At 43.0% G+C, this 13179-nt stretch overlaps 1 protein-coding gene across 1 annotated transcript in view; it reads left to right on the forward strand.

The window, feature by feature from the left end:
• mast3b (microtubule associated serine/threonine kinase 3b) overlaps nt 1-13179 on the forward strand; it is a 46812-nt gene that overhangs the window by 17984 nt on the left and 15649 nt on the right. The window contains exons 7-10 of the mRNA XM_071911736.2: nt 749-906; nt 4328-4403; nt 5451-5660; nt 12319-12420. Of these exons, the coding sequence (XP_071767837.2) occupies nt 749-906; nt 4328-4403; nt 5451-5660; nt 12319-12420 (546 nt within the window). The remainder of the gene's footprint in view (nt 1-748; nt 907-4327; nt 4404-5450; nt 5661-12318; nt 12421-13179) is intronic.

The raw sequence follows: 13179 nt of genomic DNA on the forward strand, positions 1-13179 counted from the left end.
CTCCATTTAAACCGTCATCAGGTGTAGTGTCAGTAGTTTGAGCTTTAGTGTTGGCCTCTGATGGTTGGCACGTGCTGCGCTGTGCGGCCGATGACAAGGGCCAAAATGTGAACATAAATATCAGGGTGGGATATTGCCACCAGCCAAGTGCTGGTTAAAGGTGCAACATGTAGCATTTTAACATCAATAAATCATTACCACATACATTTTGAGACATTAGTATATTTGGATTTGGTGGTAAATCTGCTGGATTGCTTTACGGCACAGAACAGGAAGTTTTACTTTCTCTCAAGTAATACACAACTTAATTCCAGTTGCACTATTCGAACTGCATAGTTTCAACCTCACATTAGCCTATCTGATCACGATGCATATCGGCTGTTGTCAAGGCTGGTTTGAGCTCTTATCCTTCATCTTGCAATTCAAAACAAACAGAGTGATGCATGGAAAGGTGGAAAGAAGAAGCAACATCCTCTTTGCAACATGAAGCAACAGGGTTTATTTGAAATGTGGTCTTGAGAAACACAAAATGCTGAACCTTGCACCATTTTAAATTTGACTCCGGCTGCTAAGTAATCCGCTCTATCAGCCACTTTGGTATCCAACCATCATTTGGAGGTCCAGTTCTCTTTCAGAAACCAAGTTGGCTGGTAAGATGGTGAAAGTGGCTGGTGAATTGTTTCCTGTAGACAAATTGGTGAATGTAAACTAAATCCTGTCTCTACTGATGAATCCGTCTCGCCTGCAGTCGTCCTCGTCCTCCCAGGAGCGTCTTCACCAGCTTCCCTACCAGCCCACTCAGGACGAGCTGCACTTCCTCTTCAAACACTTCCGCAGCTCGGAGAGCGTGACGGACGAGGATGGGCGGCCCTCCACCTTCATACGGCCCCGCTCCCGGAGCCTCAGGTAGATATTCCTGACTCTGACTCGCTTTAGAATGAGTCTTTTAGGCAAAATCAGGATTGTTTTCATTCCACAATGCTAAATATCCAGCTATTACTCAATATATGAAAGATGCAGATGATTACATCCTCTCAAATGTCAGTGTTTCCTAAGCAAGGGACTTAAAATAGCTAATAAATGAAATGATTTTCCATATTTTGTAGTCAGTAATTATTTTGTCAGAGTAGGTTTTACTGTTTTGGGGGCGTTACAAGCAGCCAGAAAGATTGATTGGCTGGTATTACTAGAGGGTCCGCCCCCTTTCCCTGTCTCAAACGTAAGATGATTTCTCAACTCAATTAAAGTCACAAAACGACTATGTTCTGATTGGCCAGCCTCAGGCAACTTTAGAACGGTTTTCACTTTTTTGGAAACCCATGGAAAAACGTTAAATTATCAATTTACAAAGATACCCCGCTTTGAAATAGTCAGTGTGCAATGGGTGAAAGAAAAAAAACACATGAAAACAGTCTATACCAGATCGTCCACGGTAAATCTTTCTCTCCACCTGTTTTGGAGATAGGAAGATGAATCAGACAGGAGTCAGTGGAGAGTTTGCACAGCAGCTGGCGAGGAAGGCCGTGTATTTTATTATCGTCCTTAACCTTCGACAGACCTGCTTTCTTTGGATTCAAAAGTCTCTGTTCGTATTTAACTAGCCCTCTTAACTGTAAAAGAAAAATGGCACTGAATTTCACCTGCCTATCACTCAGACAGGTGAGACTGAGCAGAACAAAATTGCATTTAACAATATACATGTAACAAGTAAACATGTCATCCCCCATGAATGATGCATGTATCAGCAACAAGTAAACAAACGTTGTAGCGCCCCCCTAAGGCCAGTCAGGTAATTTTGAAAATGCCGTAACGGAGCAATGAGACGCATCATTCCCCAAAGTTTAGTCAAAATTCAGTCAGTGGCGTCCGAGAGACTGTGCGTGACGGACAGTGGGGAAGATCCGTAGTCCCTCCCTTGATTTTGCAGTGAAATGATAATCTTCATTTCAGTGGGAAGTCTTTTATTTATCCTCGTAAATTATCATCCTCAAAAGTACCATTTTGGAGGCTTGACATTTGGGCAGAGTCGGCCTGTTTTTCAGCGTGCATGAGGTCCTGTTGTCCTCGTTCCCTGGGTGTCAGTATGTACTGTGAGACTCTGTGAGATGTCAAGATGTCTCTGCATCAGTGTGACCGAGACAAATTCATGTGCATCCATAGCAGTTGGCGGCCAAAGCGATTCTGATTGATTACACACCCGGGCCGGCTGGCAGGCAGCGGGGATCTGTGTGGTTTTGACAACTTTGTTTCTTTCTGTTGGCTCTGCTCCGTTAGAGCGAAGCCTGAGCGCTCTCTGTTCTGCCGCCACGGCGTGCCGCGCGTGGGCGTTGTAGCTAGCGGAGCGCCTCGGGGATCTAGCTACTGAGCTGGAGACGAGGGTGGGGGGTGGAGGGAGGGGGGTGGATCGGGGGTGCAGAGAGCCACGAGGAGCTGCAGCAGTGTGTGCTGGGCAGCCTGCCATCCGCTCCAACAGAGGCGTCTTTCATGACAAAAAATGGCCGAGGGAGGCTGTGTGCATTATGATAGGTTTCCCCTCCATCCGTTCTGCTTGAAGCTGCACCAGGCAAGATTTCTATGTAAAAATACACCCGTCTTCTTCTCGCCCTGAAGTCCATGTCTTATGATGCTCTCCGGGCCTGCGTGATGAAACAACAGCATGAACTTCGCTCAGCTCCGAAAGCAAGATTACAGCTCCTGAGCTCGTATAAATACCTATAGGGCTTTATATTGATAATACACAAGTTCTGGATGTATCTTTTACATAGACTTAGGCAGCGGCCACACTGGTCCATCAGAAAACAGACAGAATTACTGATGGATACATTTCTGTCTGTTGGTTTGTTTTGGAGCGTCAATATAAATTCAATAAGAAACTGAGCTGGAAAACCTGCAGTCATCCCAACATTACCCCAGGCTTTCTCTGTTTTATCTTTGTTTTGGTCGGACTGTTGTCTCTGTGTTTGCTAGTTTTCCCCAAAACGAACGTAGGAACGCCTCTGATTGGCTGAACGGACGCTGACACATCTGTTCGTCCGGAAAAAGTTAAATTGGTTTGAACTTTCTGTCCGTCAGAACGGAGGGAAATCTGACAGACGCAGCGTCACCAGTCCCGACAGCAGACAGCTCCCATTGAAAATGAATTGATGAATTGTTGAGTTGAGCAAAAACCTGCTACTGTCCATACAGCTAAAAGCAAAGATTGATTGTCTAGTGCAGACAGCCATGGGTGTTTAAAACTATCCGTCTGTCCAGAAAATCTATGAGCAGTCTGTGTTTAGACAGGCTCAAAAAATATTGTCTGATCCATCTCACATTCTGCTCTGCGAGGTCCAGATTCTTCTGTCTGGCAGACGGTTCAGGGTTTCCCTTAGAGAGGCTGAGCCGATATAAACATTCATTTGTGCTTGAATCTGTAAGGATTACTTAACACTCAGAGAAACAGACAGAGCCAGAAAGCCATAAATTATGTGCAGTAGGTGTTTACCTCCATACTCACTTTTATCAGATGTGTTTACTTGTTCTCAGCTGCCCGGCATGCTGTGGTGTTATGAGTTGTTTTGTCACCTTCACTAGATGTGTAATAGTAAGCTGTATGTGACACAAGGTGTGTATGATGGTTGTATGATCAGTGGTATAGTTGTGTGTGTGTTTATGCTGTGAGTTTTTTGTTTTTATTTTTATTTTTAATCTGTTAGACTTGGCTGAGAAACAGCACTTTTGTAGCCCATGGGGACAATAAAGTAAATCAGGAAGTGGGGCCACAGTAGAGAATCTCCCATCCCGTCCCATCCCCACTAATTGAGTGTCGCGTACGGTCACTTCTCCGTTACAGGAAGATATGAATCAAAACTTAACAGAAAAATCAAAGAGAAAAAAACTGTCTCCTAAACGGCACCGAGCGGCCAATATTAGAATTTTCTTAAATCCAGAACAGTTTAAGTTACAGGAGATAACTTTGCATAAATATTCACCGTGAGCTGAAACTCATGACAATGGTCAAATTTAAAGATATTGAATATTGACACAAAATATTGGCCATTGGCAGGTTCCAACCAAAAATATCAGTATTGCTATATCTACCTTCAAAAACCCATATCAGTCAAGCCTTGATTGTAAGTGTAGAGCAGGTGATTAGAGCGGCTGTAGAGACCGGAGGTGTTGTGGCCAAACATCTGTGGTGGGAGGAAAACACTTGATAACATGATGACTTTAGATTACTTTAGACTTTAGATTAATAGCACAAGAGTTGCATCAGACCCTGTGTTTTGATAAATGTCAAATGATTGTCAATCAGAACATACTAACCGGTTCTTCGTCTCCGCCGCAGCCCCGGGCGAGCCAGCACCTCCTTTGATAACGAGATAGTCATGATGAACCACGTTTACCGGGAACGCTTCCCCAAGGTACGTACCGGCCACTTAGACTCACTTTGAGAATTTGTACACCAATATGGTTTTCCTTAAATTGATAATCCATCTGAAACACACAGCCTTAGTATACTTAAGCATAAGCGAGCCTAGTGAGCCTTTCCTTATTATACAAATGTGCAGCATGGGCACATTTACATGTATATAGAAAATGAAATTGATTACAATTTGCATTATGGATTAATTGTTTTTTTATCAAGTAAAAATACCAAACATTTGCAACTTCACAAATGCTAAGATTTGCTGCTTTTCTCTGTTTCATATCATTATAAAATCAATACTTTGGGGTTTTTTTGGCTGCTGGTCAGAGTCAGCAATTTGAAGAATGACTTTGGGCTCTGGGCATTTATTTTTTACATTTTATAGACTAAATGATCACGACTAAACGATTAATCCAAGAAATTATCGATACATTAATCAATAATGAAAATAGTTGTTAGTTGCAGTCCTTCTTAATCTACAGTTGCACTTATTGTATGTCACTATGGATGAAGGTGTCAGCCTAACAGGGCATTAAGTAATCTATCAGCTGAAATGTCTTGTATCCTCCACTGTTGAGCAGTTAAAAATGTTTTTGTTCCACAACAGAGTAAAGGATAGAAAGTGAGTTTTGAAAGACAGAAATCAGCAGCTGGCCAAGTAATCACTGAGTGATTGGTACTGATCAGCAACACTATCAACCCCCCGCAGATACTGTATGTTGTGGTCATTTTGTGCTACGGAGCAGTGGAGGAACAAAACTTCTGCACACTTCCAGGTCCATGCAAGTTTCTATTTAACCAAGCAAGGTCAGCTAGACTGACAGCTGAGTTAGATAAATTTCCTCCACTTTGATGTATTTATAGTATATAGTAGTATAGTAGTGGAGTGTGCGGCGATCTTTCTACAGGTGCTACAGAGCAGCAAAAATCTTAGTTATTGCTCTTTTAAATGTGTTAACTGTGTCTGTGTGTGTGTGTGTGTGTGTGTGCGTGTGTGTGTGTGTGTGTGTGTGTGTGTGTGTGTGCGCCTGCCTCCCTGCAGGCCACAGCCCAGATGGAGGAGCGCTTGTTGGACATCGTCACCCACTGCTCTCCGGACCGCTCCCTCCCGCTGGCGGACGGCGTCCTGGGCTTCATCCAGCACCAGCTGGCGGAGCTGGGCCGGGACTGCCTGGACAAGTCCCAGAAAGGCCTGGTCACCTCCCGCTACTTCGCAGAGCTGCAGGAGAAACTGGAGAAGCTGCTGCACGAGGTGAGGAGGCCGACAGACCCCCAGAGTCTGGTTCAGCTGACCGGTTTGGTCCGACAGGCAGAACTGCACTGCTTAACTAAAGGGGTTCTGTGTAGTACCAGAAAATGGTTCTCTGGGCTTGTACCAGAGCAGAACCCTTTTTGTTGCTGCAGTACAAAGAGCTAGAACGGTTCTCTATTGCACCGTGCTCCACTGGTTCTGCATACAACCTTAATGGTGCGGCAAACAACCCTTTAAGAATATGTGAAATGTTCCAAATCAACAGTATTTAAAAAACCACACTTGGTTTTTTTTTCTGATTTGCAAGTTTTTTTATCTTAACAAATAAAGAGTGTTCTTTGAGTCATTATGGTTCTATGTATATTGAAGTGCCGCCATAACAACAGAATGCCTGAAGAACCTTCACTTTTCTGATAATAATGATCTATTTTGGAAGAAAAAAAAATCATTAAATCATCTTTCAGAATTTCTAAAATGTAGAAGATCCAGACTTTAAACGGTATTTTGTCAACCAAGGACTTCAGTTAACTACTGTCCTTTAAACAGTAGCATCATTTTGTACAGTCAGTCATTTGAAAAAAGGTGTTTTTCAAATGGTGAATATCTCCTTCAGTTCTTCATTTATTCTCTGGCCTCACAGAAAAACAAAACCCATCTTTTTCTTTTTGTGTTTTGTTATGAAGCTGTCCTGTGGGTCAAACATCTACACTGTCCTGCAAATAAACATGCTGATGCTTTATAATGTATTGATCTGGGTACATGGATCTGGATTATCAGACTGAGTATTAGCTGTCAGAGCAGCTGTGATGGTTGCAGAAAGCGATTCTAAATGAAGTCATGGCATCATGGGTAATGGCAGACGGTGCTTTGCAGTGGTATTGATTACAGACCGCTCTATAACCTCACTGATCGAATCAGATTTAGTTTCCGCTTGGTGCGAGCTTCATCTGTTGCTCGTGTTGTTAATTTATTGGTTGGGAATATTTATCGGTTGACCAGCCTGGTTTCTGAGTGTGACTTAATGAGCTTTGAGCCTTAATGGAGTCAGCAGCACACGTCTTCGCTGTATAAATCCTGATTGTTTGTTAATATTCACATATAATATTCGGAAACTTCACGAAAACACCTATACAAATGTAGATTTTTCATTATGATCCCACACATTGCTTTATGCACGACCCCTAACATTTAAAACGACAATCTGCAGCTTTGCTCCTTGAGGCAGGAAGTGTATTGTTAGCCCCGCCCTCCTCCCCCTCAGTCGGTCAGGTTCCCGCCCCGACACCTGTCAGTCATCTTGATGATGTCATCTCTCCTGAGGCTGAGGTCGCCGGCAGCGTAAAGCCTCCACAGCCGATCTGACGCTGATGTTCACCGTGTTTCTGAACGTTTTTCCCTTCGCTCTTCTTTCTTTTCTTCCTGCTTTCCTCCGTTGTTGTTGTTGTTGTGACTTCCTGCTCTGCGGCCTCTCGCCTCACCTTGACAGACACACCCGGCTCACCGCTGGCCCCGCCCACAAGACACGCCCACAGGAAATTGTTTACGTCCCCAAAATTATTGAAAAGCAAATGACAGACGAATGGGGGATTTAGACCTGAACACACAGTCACAGACAGACTGATCATGTAAAATATGTCTGTAATGTGTTCATTTATTGTAATTTTAATGTGGAAAAAGTTGCGTACTGCAGCTTTAAGCACCAGCTGGTGAACGCCTACATGTGTGCTCATCAGCGGACGCTCAGATGAGTTAAATCAAGAGAATTGATCGAGCCGGGTGAAGCTCGCAATCAGCCACAGCCTCACCGATCAATAACCCGCCTGACACCCAGAGGCACACCACGGGTTTGGTAGTGGAATTCATCAGTGATGGTGAGAGGCACTGATCACAGACAACGTGCTTTTTTTTTTTTTTTTCTTTTCTTTTTTTTTTGTCACAGGTCTTATCTCTGTTATGATAAAATGTTAGTTTCTATGGCAACCTCTTCCCCTTCTCCTCTGCATGCTGTCAGGCAGAAGGCATGGCCGACTCGCCGAGCCTCCAGCTGAACTGATAAGTCTGTTCCCATACAGGGGAACGAGTGAACACACACACACACACACACACACACACTCTCTTTACCCACACACACACTGTTCACCCACACACTCACTGATCACCCAAACACACACTGTTCACCCAAAGATACTCGTTTTGGACTTTCATGGATTGCTAAAGTTGCTGTGTGTGTTACATTAAACATTTCAGGCATTTAAAGGTCCCATATCATGTAAAGCAGGACTCCCCTTGCCTCTGTGATGATAAAGGAGTTGGATGGTCTATCTAAACATGGTGAAAGTATCAAAACGCACGGTCGCCAACTAAATCCACACAATCCATATTAGAAAAGCGAGCCTCTAAACGAGCCGTTTGGACTTCCGTAACTTTGTGGCGTCACAAAGGTTCGCTCATTATCATTTCTGTAAGAAATAATAGACTAACAAAGTGTTTTTTTCAAAGCGGTCGAGCGGTCGTCATCGTTTATTACCGGAGAGTTTTCCCTACCTGTAGCCGCCGGGCCGCGGCGTCTCACGTTTCACTCTCGAAACGGTTAGCCAATCGGAACAGAGGGGTCGTTAATATTAATGAGCCTTAAAGACACGGCGACAGAAACAGCCTGTTCTTGGTAAGGCTCAGAGAGATGCTGGAAAATGAACGTGGAGAAATGGATTGAGAGTGTTTTTGGTGCATGACACCACACACACAGCTTTGAATGGACCTCAAGACAACACGGCTGTTGTTGCAGGAATCAAACCTGTGACTTTTCAGTTACGGGATAGTCTTTCAAACCACTAGGTCACTCTGCCAGCCTCACTTTTCACCTCTGCCCCTTTCAAAATGGAATTTGGTGATCTGGGTAGACGGCCGGATTATGAAAACCTGCTTAAACCCACGTGGGTCGAGCAGATCTTGGGATTTATTCAGCCTGATTCAGTCTTAGTGTTGGAGGTTAGAGAAGTTACGAGTCTCTGGGTGGATTCAGTTTGTTCAGTACTTGACATCAGTGGAAACGGAATAGAAAATTAACCCAGGCAGAATGGTAATTCACCATGACTGCCACGCCGCTGAAATTCAAGATGCACAGTCAGTAAAATCCTTCTGTTTTAATGAGATCATTTTAAATCTTTGCGTTGTGGAAATGTCCATCTGAACACGTGTGATTTGTACTCGGTTAACTGAGATAATTTCCCCTTTTTCCAGTGCAACTCAATGTGTTTTTTTCCTGCTTTTTTCACAATATTGTCATATGTTTAACCCCTTTAGTAGCTTCAAAGTTAGAAAAACTTTTTTTACATACTGTACGAAAATGTGTCATCCATATTCTGTATCTGCTCATTCCAACGCTTCATTGAAGCTACATCACTCTTATACTGAGTGAAGTATTCAAACCCAAGGCACCATTTTTTATGGCTGCCCCATCTACATTTCCCTGTAATTCAGCCTGACATGTTTGGTATCTGTGGAAACCTTGGGATCTTGACTAGAATTTAAAACTTAAGAATTTAAACAGTTCTGTGAGTTTGAACAAAGCTTGGCTGCGAAACATGTTTTTATAACGATAGAAAGGGGTAGAAGTGGTTAAAGAAAATTCTCAAAATACGTGAAACTGCATTTGAAGTGAAATTACTTCTCCCCATTTACAGACTTTTCATATTTGCTTCAAGACTGAATACAAGAATAAGTGACTTGTTAAGGTGGACTTTTTTTTTTTGAAAGTCCATGATAAGAGTTTTCCCCACCTGGCATCAGCAGTCTTTGAGATCTTTTGGTTGTTGTCGTCATCACCGGCTCTTAAAATGAGCTTCCTTTAAGACGTCGACGGGGAGGTCGGTGTGTTTGGGTGCTCCTGCTAGCGGGCCAGGCTGTGTGAGCAGACCAGTTGGACCCCCCCCCACACACACACACACACACACGCACACACACACACACACACACACACACAATCCCGGATACACTCAAAGATAATTCTAATAATTGCTGCTGGTTTGATGTCATGCGTTCTCTGACGCACTAGTTGGGCGACGGCTGCATCATATTTCTCTTCGCGCCGAGCCCATCTGCTGGGAACACATTGTCTTCTTATATATTTATTTTCCATTTTTCAGTACAAAGTCTTTTTAATTCTTTTTATCTCGGCTTATGTTTGATGAGTCAGCGTTTCCTCCTCAGACGTCACTGCAGGACTGAATCTCGTATGTTATTTTTTAAGCCTGTTTTCTTGATTTAAAGTGTAAAGTCTTCACAGACCATCTGAACGTTTAGCTTGGCTCTTCTTTCTCTTCTTCCTGCTTTCCTCTGTTGTTGTTGTTGCTGTGACTTCCTGCTCTGCGGCCGCCAGCCTCACCTTGATGGACACACCCCGGCTCACCGCTGGCCCCGCCCACAAGACACGCCCACAGGAAATGGTTTACGCCCCGAAAAAAAAGATCCCCAACATAATTGAAAAGCCAGTTTCAGCCAAATGGGAGATTTAGCATTTACACTCAGGATGAGAGACAGACGCAGCAAGAGACCACATCACAATTTTCAATTTCACAGTTTATGGGTATGTGTCTGTTTAAAATGCAACTTACTAATAATAATACTAATAAACAATACTAATAATAATAATAAAGATTGTAGAGTAATTGATTCTTTATCACAGCTTTGATGCGTCTCTTCAGTCCCTCACACTCTTTCTGGCTGAGTTTGTGTCCCACTCCTGGTTTAAGAAGATAAGATAAGTTAAGATAAGATAAGATAAACTTTATTGTCATCCCATCAGTATACAAAGGAGAGTAAATAGAGGAATGAAATGGCATCCCTCCTGGCCCCTGGTCAGGAAGAGAGGTTTGGAAAACACTGCTATGGAAAAATACAGATATTCAAAAAAATTTAGTGGGGGGGGTTTAGTGGTTAGAGAGATTGTCCTGTAACTGGAAACTCACCGGCTCTGTCCCGCAGAATGCCAGTATGTCCTGTTGAAGTGTCCTTGAGCAGGACGCCGAACCCCCGCCTCCTCACTAACTCTCAGTCACCGTGGAAAAGGTGTCAGCTGAAAACCTGGAATGTAAAGTTTAAAGCCGGGCGGCCCAGCAGTGATGTTCCCTCCTCTCCGGTCTCTCCGGTCTGCAGGGATGTTCCCTCCTCTCCGGTCTCTCCGGTCTGCAGGGATGTTCCCTCCTCTCCGGTCTCTCCGGTCTGCAGGGATGTTCCCTCCTCTCCGGTCTCTCCGGTCTGCCTCCGGGGCACAGCTCCCCCCGCAGCTCTCTGCCGTTAAGTCCTCATCTCATTATGCGAGCGTCGGCTCCGTCGGCGCAGACTGAGTCGGCGGTGTAGCTGTCCTCGCTGAAATTACCAAGGCAAATGCACAGAGTTCCTGTAGGTAGATGCAGACCGGAGACGTCCGTCAGACCTGGAGCGCTCTCTGCTGCTGTGCAGGAAGTCCGTCTGAAAAACCTCTTGCCTTGGCTTTTTCTTTAGTTTTTCATTTATTCATTTTATGTTATCGATCGCTAGGGCTGGGCGATATTTCAATATTGCTTATCGTCTTTCAGTGGAATCGTATCATGATGATTTTGTGATATCCTGACTCACAATTCTGATGTCTAAACTGATGACAACAAATTGTATTTAAGAAATTCGGTATGAAACATTTTAAGGAATATTATTTGCAAATTTCAGTTTTGTTTGACATCACACCTAACATTACCATTCGGTTCAATGGGGATGAACATTAATTTGATCATTTAATATGTGATTTTGCATATGTGAGCCATATCATGATATATATTGATATTGGGATACTGATTTCAACCGTATCGCCCAGCACTATCAACTGTTTTGTATTATCCACTTTCACTCTAAGGCCTTTCAGTGTTTTACTTGCTTTTTTACCTTCGCCGAGGAGGTTGGAAGGAGGTTTGTTTTGAGCTCTGTCTGTCCGTCTGTTTGTTAGCAAGATATCTCAAGACATGATGAACAGATTTGACTGAAGTTTGGTGGACAGTTGGACTTTGGCCCAAGGATCAGTTGATTAGATTTTGGTGACGATTGAGATCTGGGATTTCCGCCATTTGGCGATTTAGCGTATTTTAGCCAAAACTATTACGTTGCGTTGATGTGCTGATGGGAAAATCCGACATCTGGGATTTCCAAGTTGGCTGCTGAACAGCGTCGCATTCATGTGCTGTTTTGTCAGAAAATCAAACCCAGAAGACAAACAGTAAACAAACATAAAGCTGTTACGGAGGCTGCAGCTCTGCAAATTTGAGAATCGTTCAGCGTTGGCGAGGTTTGTACTGAACCGAGCGCCTGCTACTCTGAAATGTGCTTTTTGTCTGTTTATATTGTTTCCTGTTATGGTATCTTATATTTTAACCTTATGAAGTGCTTTCTCTGGTAGTGTTTTGTGTTATATAAATAAAGTTGACTTGACACTGACGTCTATACACACATTGAAACACAAGCTCTGGACCCATACTGTCGACATCTGTGAAGACTTGTTCTTTCTTGTTTTCATCTCTTGTTTCTGTATCTGTATCGATGTCCTTTGCTCTCTGATAAATGGTTTGTGATGAAGCTGCCGGTTAAAAGCATATTATAAATAAATTTGACTTGTTTTTCCTCTGTGTTGCAGGCGTACGAGCGCTCAGAGAGCGAGGAGGTGACCGTCATCACCCAGCTGGTGAAGAAGATCCTCATCATCATCTCCCGGCCGGCTCGCCTCCTCGAGTGCCTGGTGAGTCCAGGAGCGGCAAATCTCTCCCTGATTGAAAATGAGATTAGTTCGATGGAAACGGACAGATGTCGCTTCACGTTAAAGTAGGACTGAAATGAGATTCTGATGACCTTTATTCTCGCTTCGAGCGTAGATATTTGTCACTAGAATATGAATCATTTTTGAAGAGATTATATATATAGATGCTTTTGTTTTCCCTTCACACTCTGCCTCTTTAGTTTGGAAGGGAGTGATCTCTTCTTACAGATATATTCATGACAAGAAGTCTTAACAGTGATTCGATTTGCTTAGCACTTTAAAAGTAATGATTAACACTTTAATTTAATTGATGTGGCGTAATGTTAAATCAATGACAGGAGGATAGAGATTATACACTTGCTCCTCACATTATATTATTTATTCTCTCTTCTTATACACTTTATTATCTCTTTTCATTAGTTTTATTTATCTTATCCTGTATTTCTTATGTAATGTCTTATATGAAACACTTTGAATATGAAATATGCTATATAAATAAACTTCCCTTGCCTATAGAAAGGGGTTGCACTTTTCAAATATTGAGTGACAGTTCATAGATGAATCTGAAAATGTAACTTATATACTTATAGTGAAATTGTTGGTTTCCTTTTTGAATAATAATATTTTCCTGTTTTGAAGTCAGTCTGGCAGAAGATTAGGAGGGAGATTTGAAACTGGGCACAAAGTGAAAATCTGTCATGATCAGATTAGTCTCAGCCGGTTCGACACTAATGAGACCCG

This window comes from Centroberyx gerrardi, chromosome 9, assembly GCF_048128805.1.
Source record: "Centroberyx gerrardi isolate f3 chromosome 9, fCenGer3.hap1.cur.20231027, whole genome shotgun sequence".
Taxonomy (NCBI): domain Eukaryota; kingdom Metazoa; phylum Chordata; class Actinopteri; order Beryciformes; family Berycidae; genus Centroberyx; species Centroberyx gerrardi.